The 24,077-nt window shown below is 59.5% G+C and overlaps 2 protein-coding genes and 1 long non-coding RNA gene across 16 annotated transcripts; 1 reads left to right on the plus strand and 2 right to left on the minus strand.

Annotated features, from left to right (window-relative positions):
• Positions 1 to 97: 97 nt before the first annotated feature.
• On the minus strand, positions 98 to 10,447 carry ADAM15 (ADAM metallopeptidase domain 15). 14 transcript variants are annotated; one of them, XM_055323837.1, is made up of 23 exons: positions 10,324 to 10,447; positions 9,127 to 9,233; positions 8,409 to 8,485; positions 7,919 to 7,997; positions 7,672 to 7,748; positions 7,382 to 7,577; positions 6,092 to 6,157; positions 5,941 to 6,009; positions 5,691 to 5,860; positions 5,516 to 5,600; positions 4,972 to 5,120; positions 4,714 to 4,888; positions 4,350 to 4,442; positions 3,917 to 4,221; positions 3,639 to 3,840; positions 3,303 to 3,380; positions 2,793 to 2,865; positions 2,471 to 2,609; positions 2,070 to 2,139; positions 1,362 to 1,433; positions 881 to 952; positions 499 to 617; positions 98 to 403 (listed from the first exon to the last, which is right to left on the minus strand). In XM_055323837.1, the coding sequence occupies exons 1-23, from the start codon at positions 10,400 to 10,402 to the stop codon at positions 358 to 360; spliced, it is 2,598 nt and encodes an 865-aa protein (XP_055179812.1). In that variant the 5' UTR covers positions 10,403 to 10,447; the 3' UTR covers positions 98 to 357. The 14 variants fall into 14 exon arrangements, 12 of the variants coding, with proteins under 12 accessions (XP_055179812.1, XP_055179811.1, XP_055179819.1 ...); XM_055323836.1 differs by having other exon boundaries at positions 1,362 to 1,436; XM_055323844.1 differs by having other exon boundaries at positions 9,127 to 9,360; positions 10,324 to 10,396.
• A 102-nt stretch (positions 10,448 to 10,549) lies between these two features.
• DCST1 (DC-STAMP domain containing 1) lies at positions 10,550 to 24,071 on the minus strand. Its single transcript, XM_055323875.1, has 16 exons — positions 23,745 to 24,071; positions 23,269 to 23,394; positions 23,123 to 23,197; positions 19,632 to 19,760; positions 19,162 to 19,301; positions 18,333 to 18,549; positions 18,106 to 18,249; positions 17,466 to 17,587; positions 16,937 to 17,094; positions 14,845 to 14,944; positions 14,623 to 14,718; positions 14,363 to 14,489; positions 13,944 to 14,060; positions 13,371 to 13,513; positions 13,179 to 13,292; positions 10,550 to 11,047 (listed from the first exon to the last, which is right to left on the minus strand). Exons 1-16 carry the CDS (start codon positions 23,803 to 23,805, stop codon positions 10,796 to 10,798), a joined length of 2,121 nt encoding a protein of 706 aa, XP_055179850.1. The 5' UTR covers positions 23,806 to 24,071; the 3' UTR covers positions 10,550 to 10,795.
• Positions 10,827 to 15,413, plus strand: LOC129508782 (uncharacterized). Its single transcript, XR_008664241.1, has 3 exons — positions 10,827 to 10,942; positions 12,369 to 12,552; positions 14,876 to 15,413. It is a non-coding gene; the product is annotated as an uncharacterized LOC129508782 (long non-coding RNA).
• Positions 24,072 to 24,077: the final 6 nt, after the last annotated feature.

The following is a 24,077-nucleotide window of genomic DNA, read 5'->3' on the forward strand; positions in this document are numbered from 1 at the left end:
CGCCCTCGTTCGAGGCGGCAGCGCCTCCTGGCGGCCAGCCCTGGAACCGCAGCAGGGCGCGCGGCCTTCCCGGAGCGGAGAAAAGTCCCAGGCACGCTCCCCAGACCTCACGTTTATTGCACCAGAGCAGGGACCGGCTGTGGGCACCCCCTCGGCCCTGTCTGGCACCCAGCCCCTCCCCACCTCCCGCCACAGGCTTCGTGGGCGGGTCGGCGCGCAGGAGTGCTGGGGGTCTGAAGGTGCCTGCTCCGCCGCGACCAGGCTCCGGCTCCTTCAGTCATCGCGGGGCACTCCCAGGGCCGGTCCGCCCCTGGAAGTCCTACGTCGGGGCTGAAGGCAGCGGAACCTCAGCAGAGGTCAGAGGTAGAGCGAGGAGGACGCTGCTGGAGGTGGCGGCGCAGGCCTGGGGTGCGGGAAGCCCAGAAAAAAGGTCAGAAGTCCCCCTTTCCGCAGACCATTCGCGCCCCTCCGCGCCCCTCCGCGCCCCTCGGAGCCTACCTGGACGGTACCACTAGAGGCGGGATTCCAGCTCCTGGGCCAGGCAGGTCACCCGAAGGGCCCCGGCCCTGGGGGTTGGCAGGCAGTGGCTTCCTCGGGGGAGGGGGCTTGGCAGGCCCCTGAGGGTGAGAGAGAAAGCAGGAGGCTGGCTTGGGAGGAGATGTCATATTGCCCACTCCTGTTGCTGGGGGACCCCAGCTTGTGGGGCCGGCTCCAGAGGTCACCTTTGTTTCCACACAAACCTGTCACCGTTAAAGGACACCGGGGGTGTGTGTCCTCACACACAGAGGGGGCATCTCGCCATGGCCACCACTGCCAGGACAATAAGCACCACAGCTCTGGGTGGGGGAGAGGCTGCACCCTTCTCTCCCCACACTGTTACCTTCGGGTGCCTCACCACCGGGTCAGCGGGCAGAGGGCGGGTGGGGGGATTGGGCCGGTCAGCCAGCTCAGCCTGGACAGAGAGATGGGCAGTGCTGTGAGAGCATGGCCAGGGGCAAGTGAGCATGCAGTGGTTTTCTTGAGGGGTTCAGTTCAACATGCAAAGTCAGCCAGGGGGCAGGAGAGAATGGGGACATGAGCACAAGGCTTGGGGTTCTGCCAGCAGAAGCCTCAGGGGAGGAAGGGATGGGTCACAGCGGTGTCCCGGGCCGGCTGCAGTCCTGCCACTGACCACCAGGTGGTGGTAGAAAACAAGGCAGGAGGCTCACCCTTTGCTGCTGCTGGGGCTGTATCTGCAGGCCAAGGGGCACCCTGGTCCCCTCACAGAGAGCGCTACTGGCAGGGGACAGGGGTGGGAACTGCAGCTGGGCACCAAGCCTCCCACCTGCCCTGGGTCAGGGCGGGGCCTGGCCTGGATTTACCTGGAGTCTCTTGGGCACAGGGTCAGGAGGCAGCGGTCTGGAGGGGGGTGCTGGGAAGCCAAGAATACCAGCCTGCTGAGAGAGCAGGAGGAGCAGGCAGGCAGGGTGGGATGGGGGAGGGGAGAGGGAGCAGAGAGATGTGAGCAGAGAGGGGTTAGTGCCTGGGGAGGGGCAGCCAGGGCCCCAGGGGAGGTGGAGACTGTGCATGCGGTTATTCAGTTGCATGCAGAGGGGGTGACCAGTGGTGGGGTGAGCATGCAGACCACCTCCACACACATACCCCGTCATCAGCTCCAGAGGGCTTGCGGGGCGTGCAGCAGCCCTTCTACACATGGTGACCTGGGCCTCAGCAGGTAGTGGCACACTGAAGGCCATTTCTGAGCCCCGCATCCTCCAGGGGCCCCTGCTGGGAGCACCCACAGACCCACCTCTCAAAGCCACCAGCTTGGCCAGCTCAAAGGACTCAGCAGACCCTCCTAGGTGACTGCCCCTCCCCACTCCAGGCTGGATTCTGCTTCTGGGCCTGCAGCTGGGGCAGGGGAGGGGTGAACGTAGGGGGTGTAGGAAGGGCTGGCCCTGGCTCCTCTGGCTGACTCCTGGGCCCTGGGGGTCTTTCTCTGCATCTAGGGCCTTTAGTACCCCCACCCCAGGGCCCACGTTAGATGCCTAGACAAGGGGGGCCTCTCTCCTCTGCTATCCATGACTTACCTTGGCCCCTGGCATCAGCAGGACCCTCTGTGGGGGTCCTGGGCATTCTGAGGGACCGGACTGGGCCGCTCTGACCATGGAGAAAAGCAAGGAGGGAGAGGGTCCAGGCTCAGACTGTGCTCTCCACCCACATGCGACCCTTGGGTGGGGTGGTCCCTTTGCAGCTCCTGGGAGAGCAGCTCATGTGCAGTTTAGGGCCGATCAGATGTGGGGAGGGCTCCACCTACTTAGCCCAGGGGCTCAGGGGCAGAAGTGGCCCTGGCTTCCAGCTACCCTCCATGGGTCTGTGCGTGAGTAAGGAGTTATACGGCACACGGAGGGGACGGAGGGTGCATGGGTTGGTCTGAGGGGCTCTGGCGGGGGTGGGGCCAGGACCCCAGAGCTGTTGAGGGAGCAGGTACCTGTACTGGCAGCTGGGCCCTTTGAGCTGACAGAGTCGTTGACGCAGGCGAGCACGGTGCCAGTAGCTGGCACCAAGCAGTACCAGGACTACTACCAACAGGAGGCTGAGGGGCAGCCCTGTGGTCAGGGAGCTGGTTGCTGTGGGGTGAGGGCAGGTTTGAAGGTGGGCAGGGCTAGGAATCCTGCACCAGGGAAGGGGGAGAGGGTGGGCATGGAGGTGAAGTAGTCAGAGGATGGGAGGGGGTGAGGAAGAAGTCAGGAAGGGGGGACGGTAAAGGCTAAGCCATGTTGCCCTCCCGGCTGCCCCTGTCCCCCAGCTACCTCTGACATGGCTGGTGCAGTCAGGGGGGGCCCAGCCCTCCTCACAGTGGCAATGTCCTTTGCTGTCACAGACCTAGGGGGGTGACAGGTTGAGCGATGAGGGGCTCTGCACTCTGGGGTCGTGTTTCCCTGTCCCCAGCTTTTCAGGATCTCCTATGTCTACAATTGGAAGGTGTGCTGGGGATGATGGAGTGGGCAGAGGGAGCCTGTGTCCATGCCAGAGGAAATAAAATCCACCTAACTGGGTTAGCGCCTTCTCCAAGCCAGGTCCTATGCCAGGCGCTCTCATGCTCATCTCAGGGGTCCTGGGAAGTGGGTACTGTTATCTGCCCATTGGATGGCTAAGAAAAGCTCAGAGGGGACCTGAGGTTAATTATCTGGCCCAGGTTACACAGCCAGGAAGGAGTAGAACGAGGATTGGAACATAGGTATGTGTGTGTCCAAAGCCCACCATCACTGGCCTCGTTGGGGGCTCCCTGCTCCCCTCCTGTCTCCCCCATGCCAGCTCACCCCGTGCCCGTGACATTTGCTTCGACATTCCTGGGCACGCAGGACGTCCACGGGCTGGCACTGATGGTCAATGCATACCTGCCCCAGGGAGAAGAAAGATCACATTTTCACAAAGCTTTCCTAGCACCAGGAGGCCAGGACGGCTGAAGCCACAAGCTGGAGAAGCCGAGGCTCACAGGATGACAGAACTTGCTGTCTGAAGTATGAGTCTGAACCCGCCCCCCCTCGCTCCCCAGAGTCTGAGCCTTTTACACTGGTGGCCAGTGAGGCCACGGCACTGCTTTCTGTGCCCCAGAGAGCCCTCCCCTCTTGGCTCTGCCCACTCAGATTGCTTACCAGGTCAGGACCACAGGCTGTGCCAGGCAGCGCCAGGAGGGGCTGGGCCACATCGTCACCCAGGTCCAGGTGGACCCAGCTGCAGTTCAGCCTTGGCTGGGTCCCGTTGGCTTCTAGCACCTCCCAGTGCAGATCCCGGGCTGAGCCCAGCAGAGGCTGGGCCTGACCCCCCTGGCACTGGAGCTGTCCACACATGGCATCTCTGAAGGAAGGGATGAGGGGCAGGGTCAGGTCAAGGCTCCCACACACCCAGAGGGGAACCCAAGCTCCACACTTACTTAGGGGCACAGGACATGTAGCTGCCGTTAGGGCTGCGCCCACAGCTCCCAAATGCATCCCCTCGAGTATTGGCAGCAATGAGGCAAAGTGGTGCAGTGGGCTGGGCCCCTGGTCCCCAGAGAGCCTGGCACTGCTGGGCGTAGGAAGCACAGCGCCCTTGTACACACACAGCCTGTCCCCCTGCACATGGCTCGCCGTCACCCAGGCTGACATCAGGAGGGCAATGGGAGCTGTCTCCTGGACAGAACTCGGGTAAGTCGCAGTCCCCTCGGGCAGGACGGCACTGCCAGCCAGCCGGGCGCAGCTGTGGGGTGAGGGTGTAGCAGTGTGTGAGTGCTGGGCGGGTCCAACCAGGGCCCTGGGGGTCACCCTTTCCATCCTGACGCTCAGCAGATGAGCTTCGGGTGGCCAGCCAGTCCGGTCTGTGCCCACCTGGCAGTTTTGACAGCAGAGCCCATTAGATGCACACTGTGCCCCTGGCCTCAGCTGGCAGGTGAAGTAGTCACAGCAGGGGTCAGTGCAGTCCTGAGGGCAGAGCGATCTCGTATCAGAGCAGGCTTGGGAGCCATCCCTGCCTGTCCTCTGGGAGCCCGACCCCGAAGGGTACACATAATGAGGGAAAGCCAGAGCCCCACACTCCATGTGCCGTCCCCACAGACAGGGAGGTGTGCAGAGGGGTGACTGGTCCCTTTAGAGCCACGGGGGGCTCTGGCTTTCCAAAGGGGTAGGAGGGGTAATGAGCCCAGGGAGGGGGTCATAGAAGCCAGTGGGGTGAGGTTCTGGGGGAGGGGCTCACGTCCGGGAAGCCACAATCACACTGTTCTCCAGGCTCCACAAACATATTTCCGCACACAGTGGCCATAGAGGGCAGGCTGGGAAGCCGTTCAAAGAGGCAGCTGCCCATTCCATCCAGGAGGGCTTTCTCCAGGGCCTGCCGGCTGCAGTTGCTGAAGTTCAGGCCCGGCAGGAAGCTGGGGATGGTGGCAAGAAAGATTGGGGCTGTGGTGGCCTCCTGCCCCTGCCCCACACCCCTCTTCCTCCAACTGCTACTCACTCTGTGGAAGCTTCCATGATGCAGCTCTTGGCAGGGGCCGGCCCGGGGCAAGGGCAGCTGTTCCCGGGCAAGTCGTGGTCCAGGCCCAGGCTGTGGCCCAACTCGTGAGCTATTGAGGATGCAACTCCCAGGACACTGGTGGAGTGGTCCTGGCAATGGGGAGGGGACACCCCAGGTCCAGCATCAGCCTAACTGCTCCTGTTCTCCCCATCTCACCTCATGGGCACTCAGCACTGCCTCTCTCCTTAACTGCTTCTAAATAAGAGGAGAGCCCAGGCCTGGGTGGCAAGAGCCTGGGGATCTGGCTCAGCTCTGTTCCCTTCCCTTGCTCTGTGACCCTGGGCCCCCACTGCCCTCCCCCACCAGGAAATGGGAAGCCCTCCCAGGTAAAGACTGGTGAGCTAACAGCAGGGGCCACATCCCACAGCCCTGCCCCTAGGCCCAGAGCTTGGGGGTTGGTAGTTGGTAGGGGTTTTGGGGAATAAGTGGACCCCCAGTGAGAAGTCCACGAAGGGGAACAGAGAGGAGACCTGAACTGGCTCACCATATTCACCCCTCCTGAGAAGTCAGGAGAACAGATGGAGTTCTGAACGGCCATGCCCACTGTGGGCCCAGAGAATGAAGTAGCACTGTGGGATTGTGAGGTCGAAGGTCAGGCCCAAAGCCATGGCAGCCAGAGCCTCAAGGCCTCAGACAGGGGCAGAGCTTGGGGATCTTACGTCACCAGCTGGGCACTGTCATGGGGCAGTCGAGGCAGCAAGTCCACCCGGCGCCAGTGGAGGAAATTGTCCAGTGTGAGGCCTGGGTCCTGGCTTATCTCCACCAGGTCGCGCTGGGTCCAGGCCTCCAGGCCCACTAACACCACCCGGACATTCAGGGGCCGGAAGAACTGAAAGAACTGGGTTCAGGAGAGAGGCCCCCACAGCCAGAGGGGAGGGCTAATGGGGTGCTGCCCAGCCCGGCACTCACTGTGTCCAAGAGGAAGGTCACTTTCAGCATGCGGTTCAGCAGCTGCTGGGAGTCCGGGTACCTCTGTGTCTGTGGGTCAAGAGAAATGGGCATGTGAAACGGCAGGGTGGGCAGGGGTCAGGGGAGGACATACAGGGGCCAGCAAGCTTACCTCAGAGTGATCGGCCACTATCACCAGCTCAATAATCTTGGTCTCTGCCACCACGTCCCGCCGCCGCTGTGGGCAAGAAGGAGCATCAGGTGCACCACGGGGCTGCCTGAGCCGTGTCCACTCCCACCCTGTGTGGCTCATTTTACAGATGAACCACTGAGATTCGAGAGGCCAGGGACTTGCCCAGGGTGGACCCAGATGTAGGCCATGCAGCTGGGAGTAGAGCCCTGCTTTTTTGGTTCCAAATTCAGTGCTTTTTCCAAATTAAAATAATAATAATAGGGGTGTTTGGCTCAGTTGATAGAATGCATGACTCTTGGTCTTGGGGTTGTGAGTTCAAGCCCCATGATGGGTGTAGAGATTACTAAAAAATAAACTTTGGGATGCCTAGGTGGCTGATTGGTTGAGCATCTGCCTTTGGCTCAGGGTGTGATCCCGTGGTCCTGGATTGAGTCCCGTATCGGGCTCCCCACGAGGAGTTGGTTTCTCTCTCTGCCTCTCTCTCTGTGTCTCTCATGAACAAATAAAATCTTTCAAAATAATAAATAAAAAATAAACTTAAAAAAATAAATAGCTAACACCATAATATATTCATACCTCAGGCATAGTTCTAAGCACTGTGCATATAGATTCAATTAATCTTCACAATAACCCTGAAAGGTAGTTTTATTATCCCTGCCTTTTTAATTAATTAATTAATTTAAATATTTAAATTTATTTGAGAGAAAGTGAGAGAGAGAGAGAGCGCGCTGTGCCTCACAAGCAGGGGGGAGGGGCAGAGGGAGAAGCAGACTCCTCACTGAGCAGGGAGCCCCACGTGGCTGGATCTCAGGACTCTGAGATCAGGACCTGAGCCGAAGGCAGACACCCAACAGACCGAACCACCCAGGAGACCCTATTTTCCCCCGTTTTATAAATTAGGAGATTGGATTCATAGTGTTTTATGACTGGTAATTCTGTATCATCCATGGCCAAGGGAGGCCTCTCTGCATTCAGGATCATATGATTTGGATTTTAGGCCAAGTACCTGCATGTATATCCTGGATATATCATTTATTAGTTGAATGACTTTGGGCAAGTCACTAACCTCCCTGAGCTGGTTTTCTCACCCAAATGAGCTACTGATGGCACATCCCTCCCAGGGTTGCTGGGAAGAGGAAAGGAGATGGTGTTCACACAGTGGTGATGGATAATTGCTCCTTAGAAGGTTCTGGGGATAAAGGGCTCTCAGGGTCTGGGGCCTGGCCCTCAGGGACAACAGAAGCCCAGCCTCTTGCTGTTTGTCCTCACCCGAGTGCAGCTGTGGTGCTGTTCCGGGGGCTGCTCCAGGGGAGCCTGAGTGGGCCCAGATGCATGCCGGCTCAGGGCACAGGTGTGGCCTGGCAGGAAGAGGTCCTGGATCCGGGAGATGTTTGGGGGGGCCTGCAGGTCCCCAGGCCCAAGGTCTAACATATAACTTCTCTCTGGGGACAGGATCACCAAACCCCTGGGAAGACCCAGGAAGTCAGAGAGCCTCTCAGCTCTGTGCCTCATGCCCCTCACTGCCCCCCGCCCCTCCGCAGGGGAGGTGGCCTTGGTACCTGAGCCCCAAGCAGGTGCAGACAGAGACCCAGGAGCTCGCATGGCCCTGCACCCTTCCCTGGTAGCAGCAGTTCTCCTACAGCAGAGAAATAGCAGTGCAACCTTGAAGGCCAGGCCAGGCTGGAGACCAGGAGGCTAGCCTGTTGGTGAAGATATGCTGTGTCCTCGTGAGTCCTATAGGGAGGGCGCCCTCGAGGGGCACACCCTCTTCTTCCCCTCAGGCCAGAAACAGGGCACAAGACTCACCAGAGTGTGTCCCTCACTGACCACACGGATGCCATCAGGCTGGTACCGCATCAGCCACGGGCGGCCTGGGACTAGGTCCCTGTGACAAAAAAGGCAGGCAGCGACAGTTGCCTCCCTGAGGGTGGGGTGGGGGTGGGGGTTGGTGGGGTGAAGACTGAGGCCTGGCAGGGGTAGAGGGGTGGCTGGGGGCCAGCCTTCCCCCAAAGGCAGCAGAGTATAGTGGTTTGGTCACAAACTCTTGTCAGGCTACCTGGGTTCTAATCTGGTTTTTACCACATACTAGCTGTGTGACCTTGGGCAAGTTATTTAGCCTCTTTGTGCCTTGACTGCTTCATATAGAAAATGAGGACAGTAAGACACAACAGCATCTACCTTACAGGTGGTTATAAGGATTGAATAAGTTCAGGTGCTAGTACCCAGCATGTAGTAAATGCTGAATGGGGGTTAGCCATGTTATCAATATTATTAACGTCATCACTAGCATTGTTACCTGTTCTGTAGCAGCTCCAGAATATGGCTGTCACCATCCAATTCTAATTTGATCCGAAAGGCCTCAGGAAGATTGGTCTGTGGCAGCAGAGGGCATGTCACCTCCCTGGCCCTGACCAAAATGCCTATCTTCTCTAACCAGAAAACCCCAGGCCCTTAGGAGAGCACCAACGATTAGATCACTGGGGGGAGGGGGGGTCCCGAGGGAGGGGCCAGGAAGCCCTGCCCGGCCTGGGGCATTGTTCTGGGGGGTTGTGTGGGGAGGTCAAGGAAGGTATCTGAGCCGCCCCTTCTCGGCTTCCTGCCCAGAGAGGAAGCATCATGGAAGACCCAGTGCAGGCCCCAGCCCTTCCTCTGACTCAGCTTTAGAATTGGGTAAGGGGGGGGTGTTTGCTGTAGCCCTGACCTTCTCCAAGCCCCCCACCCCCAAACCCTGAGAAAATGGACAGAAGGAGACCCAGGCAGCAGGTCTGGCCTCGGGAGTTCCCCGGTGGAGATGGACGGCTGGGGCGGTGGCAGATGTGGGAGAAGATGTGGAGAGAGAGGGAGGGCATAAGGGAAGCCAGGTGCTGGCCTGTAGCAGGAGGGGCAGCCAGACCAGGGTTGGCCATGCTACCCTGAGATCCCCCACCTGCTCCTCAGCCACACTTTGCCTGAAAACCAGGCTCTGTGGGGTGGCAGGGCTGTATTTCTTCCCTTGAGGGGAGGGAGAGGCTCACCTGAAGCATCTCTGCTAGGCTGAGCATGGGGTGGTCAGGAAGGATCTGGGGCTCCGAGGGTCCACCCAGGGCCCTCTCTGGCCTTGCATGCTCGTCCTCAGTGCCACCTGCAGGGCCCCCAGGACCCCCGAGAGGGTGCTGAGAGAGGTGGCAGCCGAAGCAGCATTGGGCACAGCTGGTGGCCACAGGCCCCCCCCTTCTCTGCTTGAAGGACTCCTGCATTGCATGCTGGGACTTGGAGGAGAATCCCGAAGAGAAGGGGCTTCTGTGGGGCTTCCAACTTTCACCCCAGTGCCCCACCTGCACCTCCCCACCCGGGGTGCCCATTCCAGGTCCTCGGGGAGAGCCCCCTTCCTTCTCCCCCGCGGTCATCCCCTAGGAACGCTGCCTCTCAAGCCTGGGCGAAGCCTAGTGGCCCGGTGCCCACTCACAGCGGAGCTGCCGGGAACGCCCATTTCTGGGTGTGCAGTGCAAACACCCCTTCCTAAACAACCCCCTACCCTGTCGGCCCTACCCGGTCGGGCACACCCGGTCGCCGCAGCCCAGCTTCCTCCCTGGGCACCCCGGTCCCACAATGGCCCTCTCTCCTCCGCCCAGCCCACCCCGCCTGCCCGCCCCCCAGCCCCCAGGCCGAGACAGCAGCTGGAAGTGAAACTTCCAAGGAGGAGTTGGTGTCAGTCTCTTTCCTGGCTAATTCTCCCTCCCCCAGCTCCTCCCGCACTCCCTCCCGCTCGCTGCGCCTGGTTCCTGGTAGCATCAACACCAGGGTGCGTGTGCCTTGGCCGTTCAGGCCCGGGATGGGAGCCTGGGAAGCCTCTCCGCCAAACCCTACGGGCCGTCCCCACTCAGCGCCCTGGCACTGGGTGGAATGGTCAGCTAGGCCCCAGAGGAGCGAAGACGTCGGTCCCGGGGCGCAGCGACCCTGTCCCACCATCCCGAGGGGCTGCTGGGCCAGGCCCTTCGGTGCCCGGCACCGGAGCCTGGAAATGTACGGGGGGACCGAGCAGAGGATGACCGCGGTGGAGGGGGGAGCGGCATCCCCCTCCTTCTTCCGCCATTCCATCGCCGGGCCCTCAGGCCAGGACAGCGAGCCGGGGCGGGCCGCGCTCTGGTAGGGGGTCTCCGCGGGTCTCCAGCCCGCGCCTCCTCCCGGTGCGTCCTCCCCGCTCCGCCGCCCACTGCGGGCCGGGTACTCACCGATATCTGCGAGGGGCCGTGAGGTCAGAGGGCTGCCCGCGCCCAGGAGCCCCAGGGCCCAGAGCAGCGCCAGCCGCATGGCCGCGGCGCCCCGGGCGGGGCGAGGGCAGCAGGTGCTGGGCCGCGCGCCGAGGAGCGGCGGCCGCCGGGTCTGCCAGGCTCCCCGGGTGGTGCGGAGACGCCACCAGGCCCCGCCCCCGGAGGGGCCAGGCCCCGCCCCCCGGAGACCCGCGCCCCGCCCCCGCGGCGCTCCGGCTGCTGCGCGCGTTGCGAGCCGAGGCCCGGTCCTACCCTCTTGGGCGGCGCGCCTCCACCCGGCCGGCCCGAACCCCATCCCCGCAGCGTGGCTGCCCTCCCACGTCACGTCGGCGGCCCGGGGCTGCGGACTGCCAGTCAGACCCCTGGGACGCGCGGGCGTCTGGCGCAGACGGGCCTTTATTCAGCGCGGGGAGCGGGAGGACAGGACGCCCCTTCACTCCGCGTAGGTGGCGTCGTCGTTGCTGTCGCTGTAGGCGGAGGACGAGAGCTCCTCGCGCGGGGTGCAGGCCGGGCACCGCCGACGCATGTCGTCCCAGCACGACTGGCAGTACACGGCCCCGCAGTCCGGCGTCGGGCACAGGTAGGCCTCAGGCGTTTGCGGCGCCTGGCACACCACGCAGCGCCGGCGCAGCCAGCGGCGCAGGAGCGGGCAGCGGCGGTCCAGGACGGCCGCCAGGCCGCGGTGCTGCGGAGCGAGGGCGAAAGAAGGGGTGCGAGGGGCGCTGGAGCGCGCGGCGCCTGCCAGGGCCCACGTGCTGAGCGCCCTGGACTGCAGGGGCTGCAGGGGTGCTGGGGAAGTGGGTCTAGAGAGCCTCCCTTCCCGCCCCCCCCCCCACTCGGCCATGGAGAGGGAGGGAATGCTGCTCCCACTACCCCCCAGCCCGGAGCAGCAACTTTCCCATAGTCCACCTTATCTGGTTCTCATGGTGGGCTCCGATTATCGATTATCGCTGCTAGGTTCATTTGACAGGTGAGAAGCAGAATCTCACAAGGGTTATGTGAGTTCCCAAAGTGCACAGACAGTAAGCAAGCAAACCCGACTGGCCCCAGGTCCCCTGATTGCAGATCCCAGGTCTGATTCAGAATGCTTCCACCCTCTTGCCAGACAATGGCCAGGAATTCTCTGCAGGCCACTTTATCAGGGCAGTTTTTGCTCAAGAAACCGGAGGCCCCACTGCATGTCAAAGGCAGAATCCCTGGCCTTGGCCTTCAGAGTTTTCCACACTCTGGTCCCTCTCCAGCTTCTGCTCTCAGTCCACCTTGAACTTTGTATCTCCTGTATCAGCCTCTCAGACTCACCCTGGCCCTTGAGAGTCCCTTTGGGCTCTGAGTCTTTGCACGTTCTGTTCCCTTAGCTCCAGAGGAATGCCCTTCACATTTCTACCTTCCCACCAAAATCCAGTTTACTTCATGACTAGGTCATGGAATCACAGTACGCTCACTTTTTCATCGGATATTCATTTAGCTTCTGTGTGTGATGGGAGATCTAGGCTCCGGGTGGGGTGGGGGTGGGGGTGGGGGAGGGAGTCAAGCAAAGATAGTCTCTCACTTTTACAGCTCTGTTGGGGCTGATTAAGAATGGCTGCCATGAGCAGCCCGGGTGGCTCAGCAGTTTAGCGCTGCCTTTAGCCCAGGGCCTGTTCCTGGAGACCCGGGATCCACTCCCACGTCAGGCTCCCTGCATGGAGCCTGCTTCTCCCTCTGCCTGTGTCTCTGCCTCTTTCTCTCTCTCTCTCTCTCTCTCTGTGTGTTTCTCTTGAATAAATAAATAAAATCTTTAAATACATGGAGCCCATTTAAAAAAAAAATAGCCCTGAGAAACAAAGGGTTGCAGAAAGGGAGGAGGGTGGGGGGATGGGGTAACTGGGTGATGGGCACTAAGGACACTTGATGGGATGAGCACTGGGTGTAATACTATATATTGGCAAATTGAATTTAAGTAAAAAATATGTTTTTTAAAAGCCCAATAGCCCTGTAAAACAGGCTCCTTATCATTTCTTTTTCAGATGAGAAAACATGTGTGGAAAGGCAGTCTCTTGCCCTGAGTTACATGGTGACAGCTAGTGTGTGCATGGAGCTTGCTAGGTGCCTGCTCCATGAGAGTGAGACTCCCTTCGTTTTTCCAACAACCAGATGGAACAGTAGTTCACTCTGTGTTCCAGAAGGGAAAAACTGACGGCCAGCATTTAAGTAAGTACTCCAGATCACAGTTGTCATGGCAATAAAGAAAGGAGCCAGGATTCAAACCCAGGCCCTCTGGCACTGGCACCTCACTGGCACCCCGCTGCCATGCTATTACTCATCTCTGCACAGGCCTTACACATCAGTGCTTCAGAGGGAAAAACTGAGGTCGGGGGAGGACCACCAAGGTCATGCAGCTTAATGAGGAAGTGTGGACTGGGAGCTGGTTCTTCTGCTCTGTGCTTGTTCCTTACTCCACTTGGCCCTTCCCGATGCCTCCCTGCCTCCCCCAAAGACACTGAGCCTCTCAGTAGAACCTGTGGCTTGTGTTGGGTCACTTGTTTCTGGGGGAGTCCTTTGCTTACTTTTAGCCAGACTGTACCAAATCTGATTCCCCCTTCCTGACTGCCTCCTGAGGGCCCACTGAGCATCTCAGGCTGGGCTGAATCCTGGGGGACCGGAGGTGGATGCAGCCCTGACCCCAGAAGCTGGATGACCAGGGCCCTTGGCATGCATCACTTCAGAACTCGCTGAGCTCCGTGGGCTGGGCCCCTGGGGTTGGCCAGCCTGCTGGGAGGCTCCTCTTCCACGGTCCTCACAACCACAGGAGCCATGGGAGAAAGGCCTGGACTTACTGGAGGCTTCTGCTGTTGTGCCCGCCTCACGATGGCAGCCCTTCTTAACTTTGTAAAGGCCGCCCTTTTCCTCAGCAGGTCATTGTAGAGGAACAGAATCCTCTTCTTCTCTCTCTGGGGCCGGGGACAAGGGGTCACTGACAGTGCTGCCCCTCAGGGCGGGGTTGCTGGGGAGTTTGTGGGAGGGTGTACCTTGGGGAAGTAGAAGGCTGTGATGACCCTCCGAAGTCGGTAGGCGAAGGCCTGGAGCAGGCAAAGGCACAGCAGCAGGCCCATGGGGAGTGCGGCCCTCAGATAAGCCCTGGCATCCAGAGCCATGGGCTGGGGCAGGCAGGCTGGGCAGAGGTGGGCCCATCAGGGGTCGGCCAAGGCTGAGGGCAGGGAACCCCGCTGGGATGGGGTGCAGTTTAGGCCTCCAATGACCTTGCCTAGCCCTCCCCCTGCCAGGCTGCACCTTCCACACCATAGCTACCCGGCTGTTGAGGCTCTGCTCAACATGGCACAGATGTGAGAGGTTTCCATCATGGCAGAAAGTTCTGTTTCGCAGTGTTGCTCTAAGGCTGGGATCCTTTGTCCCCAAGGCCTCCACCCCTACACTGCTCTGACTCAAGGCTGCCATCTTCCAGCAATTCAAGTCTGACCGGACATTTCCTGCTCTGATGCCTCTAACCCCAGCATGCTGACTGCCCCCCCCCTTGCCACACCTTGGAAAGACCCTGGCCCCCGCCCTCAATTCCTCTGACCCAGACTTTCAGCATCACTCACGCATGTTGTTTGATTCCACCACTGTCTCCGAGGAGCTGTTCAGGGCTCCAATGGTTTTCCGAAGAAGCCGGGCAAGCATGGAGTCCCCCCCGACTTTCACCTCCAATCTATGGCTGCCTGAGGTGTGGGAGGTCAGGAAAGGATTGCAGTTTAGGGGATGAGGCAGGATGGGGACTGGATGTAGGTGGGGTGGGTCAAGACATAGATATCCTCTGCTACCCAGGCCCTCCCATCCCTCCACTGAGTGCTAAGCCCTCCCTGTGGCGGAAATAAAGGAGGCCTGGAGACAGAGCCCTCCAGTGACAGCTGTCAGATTGCAGGGTTGAGACCTGACCCTGAGCAGGTCAGTGAGGGGCTGGGCCCCAGAAGGAGGGGCCAGAACTAGAAGAAGTGGCCACATGTGGATGGGCATCACTCACTGCGGAAGGAGTACTGTAGGAAGGAGTGGTGGCGGATGGTGTCAAAGATTGAGTAGAGAGCCCAGTCCAGGCCACAGAGGAGCAGCAACAGGAGCAGAACAGGCACTGTCTCCACGAGCTCTCTCACCTGTCAGAGGAGAGCAGGCCCTGAGCTGGGCAGCACCGCCCGCCCTGCACGGAGGCCTCCTGATGCCTCTGCCTTCACCCTGCATGCCCAGCCCACAGTTGGCTCTAGGGGCCTCCCCCCACTCTATCCTCACCACATTTTTTGTTTCCGAGGCCTGCATGGTGGGATTATAGGGGAAGATGATGGTCTTCTCCTCGGCTTTGCGGAGTGGCAGCAAAGTCCGTTTGCCCTGGATAAAATGTCCAACCTGTGAGGGACACCAGGGCCCTCTCCCCTTGGCCCTCTGACCTTCTGGAGCCTGAAGCCACAGAGGGCACACAGCAAGGTGCCTGTGGTCAGGGCTGTGCCCACTCACCAACTTCTTCCTGCGTTCATCAATCTGACAGAAGTAGGTGCTGATATAGATGTTGTCAAAGCGGATGTCGCCATTGTAGCTGTCCACATAGGAGAAGGACCTGTGCATGAAGACATCTCCATGTCCTCCAAGCTCTCTTCACCCATCCCCAACCACGGGCTTCCTGATGCTCGGTCATTCCCCAGACCACCCAGCATGGCAGAGACACTCTGTCAGCAGCCTGCAGTCTGGTGCAAGGTGGGTACCCATACAAGCAAGGAGACACAGGTGAAAAGGCAGGGAGGATCATGTGCCCAGGCGAGAGGGGAGGTTTCCCAGGTGTGGATCCAGCTGGCGGGATCTCAAGCAGAGGAAGCAGCAGGAGCAAAGGCAGAGAGAGGCGGGGAACCCCTCAAGGCTACAGAACCACCAGCCAGGGATCCCTGGGTGGCGCAGTGGTTTGGTGCCTGCCTTTGGCCCAGGGCGCAATCCTGGAGACCCAGGATCGAATCCCACATCGGGCTCCCGGTGCATGGAGCCTGCTTCTCCCTCTGCCTGTGTGTGTCTCTGCCTCTCTCTCTCTCTCTCTCTCTCTCTCTCTCTCTGTGACTATCATAAAATAAATAAAAATTAAAAAAAAAAAAAAGAACCACCAGCCATTACGCTGGACTCCCACATCCACCTCTGGACCCAGCCGGCAGTACACCTGGAGGTCACTTCAAACAAAACTCATCCCCCACCTACATTTCCCTCCTTTCCCGTAAACCCTTGAGAAAGCAGTGTTTTCTGTTGTGTGCTGGTAAGGGGCTCTTCCGGGTGCACGTCCCAAAGTCCCACATGATGCTTCGGTTTCCTAAGGAAAAGATGTTAATTACTGGGGATGTGTTTCAAAGTGAAAGTTACTTCAAATACTCTCTGTAAACTGTGAAACATGAGTTCCAGCGCCAGTGGTACTAAACCCTGTAAAAATCCTCCTCAAAGGCCGAAAGCGCAGTAAATGCCGAGGCAGCCCGTGAGCGCCCCCGTGTGGCAGCCGTCCGCTCGCCCTCCCCGCCCTCTGGCCAGCTCGGGCCTCGCCGCCTTGGCCAGGGCCCTTGCCCAGGCTCAGAGCCTGGAAGCCGACTCTGCCTCCTCCCTCTCTCCCCGCCCTCCCTAAACTGGCTTTGAGACCTGCAGCACCTTTCCTCTTCCTGCCGCCATCTCAGGCCAGCTTCCTGCCACGCCCTGCTCCCCCCCAGGCTCTCTAACCCCTGACCCACCTTGGCCTCCCAGCCTACAGCCTGCAGGGCTTTCCAGACTCTTCTGGCCACAACTGCTTCAGTCCCGTCCTTTAGCCCAGCCTCTGCCATCTACACCCCACAGAAGCAGTGATCTCTGCCCCAAAAGAACTCCTTCCTTTCCTTGACCGTGTCTCCCCACCTGCAGCCTTTTGAACCCCAATGATGGCCTTTGCAGGGGCATGTCCTCAGCTCCCACCCCTGTTCCCAGAGCCAGGGGGTAGCCAAGCCCTCCAACCATCTGTGTTTCCTGGGTGCCTCTCTGGCCTCCCCTAGACTACCAGCGTCTTGAGAGCAGGAAGACAGTGCCCTCATCTCTGTCTTCGCACTGGGCCCTCGGCACACACCTGCCCCACAGACGGGCTCTGAGCAGGAGCCCCACCCTTCCCGCACTCCCCTTGCCCGGCATCTCAGGACTCTGGGGGCGGAGACAGGAAACAGGGTCCAGAGGTCAGCAGGGAGACCCAGTGAGGCCCAGGGCAGCCCAGCTGGACACCCGGCTGGGTGGGGTTGAGGACTTTGGTCCAAATGGAGGGAAAGTGGCTGCCAACACAGCAGGCGGCAGAAAATGAAAGCAGGGTTGGACGATAAAAATGGGCAAAGTCAGAGCCAAGGGGAATATGAAGGGCAAGAGAAAAATCAAAAGTCAGAGCTGAGAGTAAAAGAAGTCAGTGCTGTGATGAAGGCCAAAAGAGGCAGATGAAGGGAGGCCGTCTCCCTTTCAAGGTGGTGGGAGCACTGGCAGTGGGCAGCATGTCTCTGTGCTGCTAAGCCCCCTCGGTTGGGGGCAGGGTCTTCTGTCAGGGACCCTGGGGCATCAGGGATGGAGGGCTCACATGCGGAAAACCAGCAGGAAAGTGCAGGACAACAGTACTCGCAGCAGCCCTAGCGTCCACTCCAGCTGGGCCTCCTGCTGGAGGACATAGTCCTGCAGCTCCGCGCTCACGTGTTCCCAGCTCGTGTTGAGGCCCAGCATCCACGCCTGCTTTTCTTCCTGGTGGAGGGCACAGGTGCAGGCACGACCCTCCTTGCCATCTGCGCCCAGCCGCTGCCCCACCCCTTGTTGCCCCAGCTCTCCCCGGGACCTGCAGGACCCCTGTGTGCAGACACCTAACGCCCTGGGGCGCAGCACCCTCCTCCGCCCGGCCCCACTCCCAGGCTGACGCCCTCTCACATCTGGCTGACCTGCGGAACCCAGAGTCAGGCCCGGGCAGACCACAGGCTGGCACTGCCCCCTCCCTGTCACCCAGCACCAGCCCCGTTCCGGCCTCGTTCTCTCCCCTACCCCTTCATCTCCTCATCTGCTCTGGCCATGCCCTGTGCCCTCCACCCACTCCCTCGCTCATCCCAGCCCCTGCCTCCTACCTTGAGATCAATAGTGGCTGAAAACTCCCCACCCAGGTCATGGATAGACTGGTTGACAGAGTCATAGGTCTGCCCGAAGTTGCCTTCCACAGGGATGCGACTGCGGCACCACACCTCCATCGCTGTGGGGTGGGGGTACAGGTCAGAGTCTGGGGGCCTGTGCCCGCTTCCCACCGCCCACGTCCCCACCTGCGGTTCCTCTGTCCAGCTATGTGCCTGTCTGCCCATGACCTCCTTCCTCACTGAGGCTTTCCCCTTTCTGCTCTGCTTGGATCTTGGGTCCCGGGAACAAAGCCCAATTTTCCCTCACTTTTCTCACCTATTTGTAACCATGCCAACTATGAATAGTGATGGCAACATTTATAAGAGAATTCCTTTGTATGTTACTTGCTTCACATGTATTGCTCCCTTAAATCCTCAAAACCCCCTAAGGGGATAAGGACTATTATTATGCCCATCCTTCAGATGAACAGACAGATCTCAGAGCCTGCCTGAGCACAAGCTGGGGGGCAGAGCCAGCCAGCAGAAGGGTTGGGGGTGCCCTCAGCATCTGTGCCCTGCCCATTTCGGGCTTTCCTACCCATATGCCCACCCAGCAGTCCCCGGCCTGGTGTCCCCACCCTCCCCTCACCCCACCGACCCCTGGCGATGCTGCAGAAAAATTTGAACTTCATGGGCAAGCAGAGCAGGTGGTTGAGCAGCGGAACCCAGATGCGCTGCATGCACTGTTTGTGTTTCTGGTCAAACCAGCGCTGGCAGCTGAGGATGGCCTGGTCCACCACATCTGCAGGAAGGGGCAAGGAGCAGGTGAGGCCCCAGCCCCAACCTGGAGCCCCGGCCCCAGCCTGTGTCCAGCACGACCCTCACAGGAGCAGCGCAGCTTGGTCTTCAGCTCATACATCTTCTGTGTGGAGAGGTGGTACCTGGATGGCACAGCTCGGTACATCTCTCCACCTCGGGCTGTACCCTCCAAGCCCATGGAGTTCTCCAGTGTGTAGCCAGTCTCGCTGTTCACCTGGTCATCCAGGTCCTCAAAGGACTTGGTGATGTTCTGAGTCTCGGCTTTCAGTGAATCTTTGCTGGCCTGGGGTTGGAGGGCAAGGAAGGAGCTGTGGTCAGCGGGGCAGCCGAGGAGCCCAGGCCCCTGAGAGGCCTCTCACTCTGTGCTCCACTCTTCAGTCCTCAGGGACCCCAGCTTCCTGTCACCAGTGGCCCCGGTTCTGCCCCTGCGCAGCTCCCAGCTTCTCGCAGGCCCCCGTCTCAGATCCCTGCTAGTGACAGGATTCCCAGACCCTTGGACTTCACACTAACCACCCAGACCCTATGACATCTCCATGTCCCCAGTCTCCCCAACTCTCCAATTCTCCCACACCCCAGCCTCCAGTCCTCCCAGCTCAATTCTGTGATCCCTGGGGCCTCAGAGCTTCCTGGTTCCTCAGGCCAAGGCCCCCAGTTTCCAGCTGCCCAGAGTACTGCCTACCCAGGTGTTTGGAAACGAAGGGTGGGGGTTGTGTGTCCCATGACTGGGGGTGGGGGCTTCCCCAGCAGTTACTGCCCAGGGCACATCCTGCAATGTTTAAGGACTGTCCTGCAAAAAATGCCAGTGGTGCCCCATTGGGAAACTAAGTCCAGGATCACAAATCATTCCGGGCCCCTGGGGAGTGGGGCCCAGGCCTTGCCCGTGCAAGGTCCTGACCAGCAGATCCTTGAGCACTGCCCGCAGCGGACCCACGGAGACACGCCAGGCCTTGCGTGTGTTGTTGATCTGCAGCTGTACAGTGCAGCCCAGCGACGAGATCACCTCGTTGAGGTTGTTCCGCAGGTTGGCCGCCGGTCCTGGGGGAAGATGTCCTGGTGGGTCTCCCTCTGGAGCCAGCCACTTCCTGAAGGCCCCCTTTGTACCTGCTCTGCATACATTGACTGCCTTCTAGAATTGTACCGTGGTAGGACCCCAGAGCCTGGGAGCGGTCATGCCCTCACCTGCTGTTTGTGTTTACCTGGGTGAGGCATGGGGACCCAGAGATGCAGAGGCACTGTCTGGGGCACACAGCGAATTGGAGCAGCTGGGATCAGACTCCCACTCTTCCTCCTTCCCTGGGTCTCACCGGATGGCCCCCTGGGATCCTTGCTCAGGTCACAGACTGCTACCCAGGGACACAGACTCACCCTCATAGATGGCAGCCAGGGCGTATCCCAGCACGAAGAGCCTGCCCTCTTTGCCCAGCATCTTAGGGACAAGCAGGAGGCTGGCACAGCGGATGTGCGGGGAGGTCCCCCAGCCCACGACCCCCAAGCCTGTTGGGAGAAACCAGCAGGTGCTGAGGCCAAGGGAGGATGCTGTGACTCACCAGGCTTAGCAGAGCACCCACACCCCAACTTCTTTCTAGAACCATCACCACACTGCCTTTACCCCATTTACCCCAGCTCCACTCATCTGTGTACTGAGTGAACAGCCGTTTACAGAGCTGAGCTGTGTGGTGGCTCTGGAGGGGCTCAGAGAGACACCAGAGGTCCAAGAGCCCTGGTCAGTGACTGAGGGTGTGTGTATGTGTGTGTACACGCAGGAAGGGGAAGCCGTCCTCTGTGCCAGCGAGGTGCTGAGGGAGCAGGGAGAGCAAGAGAGTTCTGCAGTCACTGGTACTTGGAGCCACGTTGTGGTTCCCGGTTTCCCGTGCTCTGACCCCTGCCCCGCTGGCAATCGCCGTCCCTAATGTCAGCCCTTAATCACGTCCCTCTCTGTAACACTCTGTGTTAGCAGTTTCATGTGTGTCTCCCTGTGGTCTCTGCAAGGAGACACAGAGAGCTCCTTGGAGCTCGTAATGCAGGGAGAGAGACGGCGAATAAACAAATGACTACAACTCAGAGTGTTTCTCCTTCTCCAGGGTGGTGGGAGCAGAGGACGCAGGCGGTTCTGCGGGGAGGGTGGGGCCAGGAAGGCTGGACAAAGCAGCTGACGTGTCAGCTAGGTCTGGAAGATGAGTAAAGTAGTGAGGAGGCAGGACAGCATTCCAAGCCAAAGAGACAGCAGAGTTGGGCTTGCCCACTCTGGGATGGAGTGCTTGCCAGCACCCTCATGGCCTAAGCAAGGTCTGTCTATGCCCCTGGCCCTCGCAGGGTCCCCGTCGCCTTTCAGGGGGGCTACCTGGCCCTCTGCTTCTGTTCTCTCACTAACTTGTAGCCAGAGTGACCTTGTAGACACAGAAATCTGACCCTGTCCCTTCTCTGCTCCAAACTACCACTGATGTTGGACCACACTTGGGGACCAGTCCAGGCTCCCTCAACATGGTATGCAGACCCCTGTACTGGGGCGCCTGCCTAGCTGCTGCCAGGCTGCTCAGCCCTTTGCCTACCCCGTCCTCCCACACAGGCCTGTTGCTGGGCCTGGAGTGTGCCAAGCTCATTGTGCTTCTCCGGCAGCTCCCTCTGCCAGGAGCGTGGCTCTTCACCTGGCCAGCTGTACCTCGTCATACAGGTTTGCTATGATCCCTGTCTGGTACCACCCGACAGCTTGTCTGCCTCTTTCCTTGCTAATACAACTTGAGTTTAGTTCAAGGGCAACATCCTGTCCCTGCCCCACACCTAGGAGTGAATCTGGATCTGTCGAACCCAATCATGGTATAACCAGACATCAGAGGGGGTTTGTTCTGCTGTCTCATCTTCTGGCCAAAGACTCAGGCTAAGGATGGAGTTGGCAGTAGTTGCCCTATACTCTACAGAGAGCCCGTGGGGCTAGGTACCCTCTCTGAGCTCACCTGAAGGACATAACTAGTCTCTGGGATTTTCTGGAAGAGGAGACGAGCAGTTGGAATAAGCAGACATGGCAGGAGAGTCTAAAGAGAGGACGGGTGTCCAGTTTCAGGCCCAGGGGGGAGACCTCATGGGCACCCGGCTGAGACTAGAGCAGAGGGGGAGGTGGCTTCTGCTGAGCTGCACACCTAGAGCCCACAGTGGGAGGAGAGGTCACAGCAGTGCTGGCCAGGCCTCTGGGGATGGGGGGGGGGAACGTGATCTAGAGCCTGCTTGCTCTCCATGGGGGTAGGGGGGTGGGCAGCTGCACATGCCTGCTTTCCCACTTTGGCAGGGCAAGGACGTGTGCATCTTCCCTGGGACAAGTGGACATTTTGGAGGTCAGCAGGCCTTAAGCCTTCTGTGAGGTTCTCCGTCCAAGAGGGCAGCCCGTTTGCAGACAGCCACCTAAACATAAGGTCTGTGGGTGGCAGGAGCTACAAGACGTGAACAAATAGAACTACTCTCCGCAGGAAACTGGACCTCAAGGTCCACACAGAGCCTCTAGAGAGAGACCACAAGAGACCCCGAGGCGGGACAGCTCTGCTGCCCAGAGGCAGTGGGGCTCTCCCAGGATTGAGAACTTTGGCTTTCTGTCCTTCTAATCCCTTCTGACATCAGAAGAACCAGAAGGATAAGGAAGTGGAGAAAGGAGGGTGGGCCATGTGGAGACCCCCCACCCTCCTGCCAGCAGCCAGGGGCCTGTGGATCGTGGTGCCAGGAGGGAAGATGCTGGAGAGTGCCATGAGGTGGGATTTGCATACACACTGCATCGGACCTTTCCAACCCTAGAAATAGTCATAATTATAGAAGCAGGACTGGGTCTTGTCAATGAAAACAAGCAGTAAGCAAAGGGTGCATGGGAAAGGCTGCCCGTGGGGGTAGGCTGTGGGTGGTTGGGTGTCCACACAGGTCAGTTCATTGAGTGAGCTAGCAAGGGCCCTACTAGGCAGGCGTGGGATGGACAGGATGGGGAAGCTAGCTGGGGGTCTGGGAAAGTTTTCCTCCTTCTTAAAAGAGACCTAAGGAAGGAATGTTCCAGTCTTCCAACATTGGGTATGAAGATGAGATGCCTGGACTTGCTGCAGCCACTGCATGACCTGAAGACAAATGGTCACCAGGTCAAAGATGGCAGGGAAAAGAGGCTGGCCCCTGGGTCCTTGGGGGGTGAACTGAGTTGCTGAATTATCCAAATTCCAAAGACTGCTCAACCTTGAAACTTGTTGTTACATGAGATAATCAACTTTCTCTGTGGTTAAACCACTTTCAGGTGGGATTTCTGTTCTCATAGCCTGACAACTGCTGACACCAGGCCCTCGGCCCAGTGTCACCTCCAAGAACCCTTTCCTGACTACTCAGCCCCTGCCTCCCCAGCCCCTTTCCCCTACGCCCTCAGCTTGCTCTCTTTGTGCCTCTTTTCACACCAGCAGAAGTACTCTGGTTCCTTTCTTGTTCCTTTCCTGCCCAAGTCTCTCCACTGCCTCCTCCCCCTGTGACCCTATCGGCTGGTGAAGCCTTAGCTTGGTGCACACTGAATAAATGAGCAAATGAGAGAATGAATGAATGGATGGAACCGGGAGGAGAGGGACACAAGGTCAGAGAGGTCAGCAGACTCGGGCCCTGGGGTTTGAGGGCATCACATGGCTAACTCAGAGTCCTTCTCTGGGGAGGCTCCTGAAGGACAAAGACTGGGTTTCCTTCTGTAGACCGGGGGCCTCTTCTCCCTGGATCTCCCCTCAGAGCCCAAGAGGAGACTTGGGCCATGAGGGCCGCTTGGGACAGAAGAGACAAGGCCAGATTCCTTCCTGGGCACCTAGACTCTTGCGGCCCCACAGGCCTCTGGAGACTCCCTGTCCGTCGCCAGCACTCACCCACCAAGCTGTACAATGTCACCATCTTCTGATCTTCATAGATGTTCATAGGGTTCACCAGGAGCTGGAAGAGACCTGAGAGTGCAGGGTCAAGCCAGAGGTCGAAGGACAGGTCTCCCACCCACCAACCTCTGCCCCCCACTCACCCACAGCCAGGAGCCCTCCAGTGCTTGCCCCCAGCAGAAAAGCAGACACAGGGAACTCGCCCGGCTGGCGCTGCAGGAATCGGTTGCCCATGACAGGCAGCCCCCAGCTCAGGAGCTTCTGCAGTGCTGAGGGGTCAGACAGGTTAGCCCTGCAGGGCCAACAGCCCATCCCTCTGGTGGGGATGTGCTTCATTAGGATCAGGGGCCTGCGGGGAGGGGGGGAATGGCAGGAACAGGGTGGGGAAGGAACTGGATGGGGGGCATCCTGAAGGAGCATGAGGGACCCTGAGGACTCAAGGAAGGTGGGATGGAGAGAAGAGGAAAGGGCTTGGCTGGAGGGGGGCACTGGGTCAGAGGGCTGGATGCTGGGGACCCATGGTGAAGGGGGGGTGTGCAGGTGCAAGAGGAGAGACGGGGTGAGAGGCCCAGAGGGGCTTGGGCCCTGGGACAGGGCAGGATCTCTGTGACCCACTCACTGGTGTGGGGGACCTTCCCTGTTTGCCTGGTTGCTCCGTCCTGAAGAAGTCTGATGGCCATAAGTCTGCTCTGGGGACCCTCTGCTGTCCCACAAGTGTCCTCAAGGATGTCCTTGGGCACAGAGGTCTGCTTCGGTCCCCTCAGCCACCCCCACAGCCTGAGTGAGGTCTGTGTCTTCTGCCCTGAGTCTTGGGGAAGGAGATTAGAGTCTCCTGCCCCCTCCCCAGTCCTGAAGCTGGCTCAGGCACTCCAAGACAGAAACAGTCTGAGCCTCCGGAACTTTAGAATGTGGTGAGGAATTCCAGGACCCTGGAACCTGGTGGGCATCTCCT

Source organism: Nyctereutes procyonoides, unplaced genomic scaffold (assembly GCF_905146905.1).
Source record: "Nyctereutes procyonoides isolate TBG_1078 unplaced genomic scaffold, NYPRO_anot_genome, whole genome shotgun sequence".
Classification (NCBI taxonomy): Eukaryota; Metazoa; Chordata; class Mammalia; order Carnivora; family Canidae; genus Nyctereutes; species Nyctereutes procyonoides.

What these genes read in the sequence shown, in the direction of transcription:
- ADAM15 (XM_055323843.1), bottom strand. Translation starts at nt 9,348, where the DNA reads ATGCAGGAGTCCTTCAAGCAGAGAAGGGGGGGGCCTGTGGCCACCAGC. An exon ending in TACATGTCCTGTGCCCCTAA is followed by an intron (nt 3,841 to 3,916) that starts GTAAGTGTGGAG and finishes CCCTTCCTTCAG; the next exon opens with AGATGCCATGTGTGGACAGC. An exon ending in CCTCTAGTGGTACCGTCCAG is followed by an intron (nt 404 to 498) that starts GTAGGCTCCGAG and finishes CCCGCACCCCAG; the next exon opens with GCCTGCGCCGCCACCTCCAG.
- DCST1 (XM_055323875.1), bottom strand. Translation starts at nt 23,805, where the DNA reads ATGGCCATCAGACTTCTTCAGGACGGAGCAACCAGGCAAACAGGGAAG. An exon ending in CAGTGCTCAAGGATCTGCTG is followed by an intron (nt 18,550 to 19,161) that starts GTCAGGACCTTG and finishes CTCCAACCCCAG; the next exon opens with GCCAGCAAAGATTCACTGAA. An exon ending in ATGAACGCAGGAAGAAGTTG is followed by an intron (nt 14,719 to 14,844) that starts GTGAGTGGGCAC and finishes CATTTTATCCAG; the next exon opens with GGCAAACGGACTTTGCTGCC.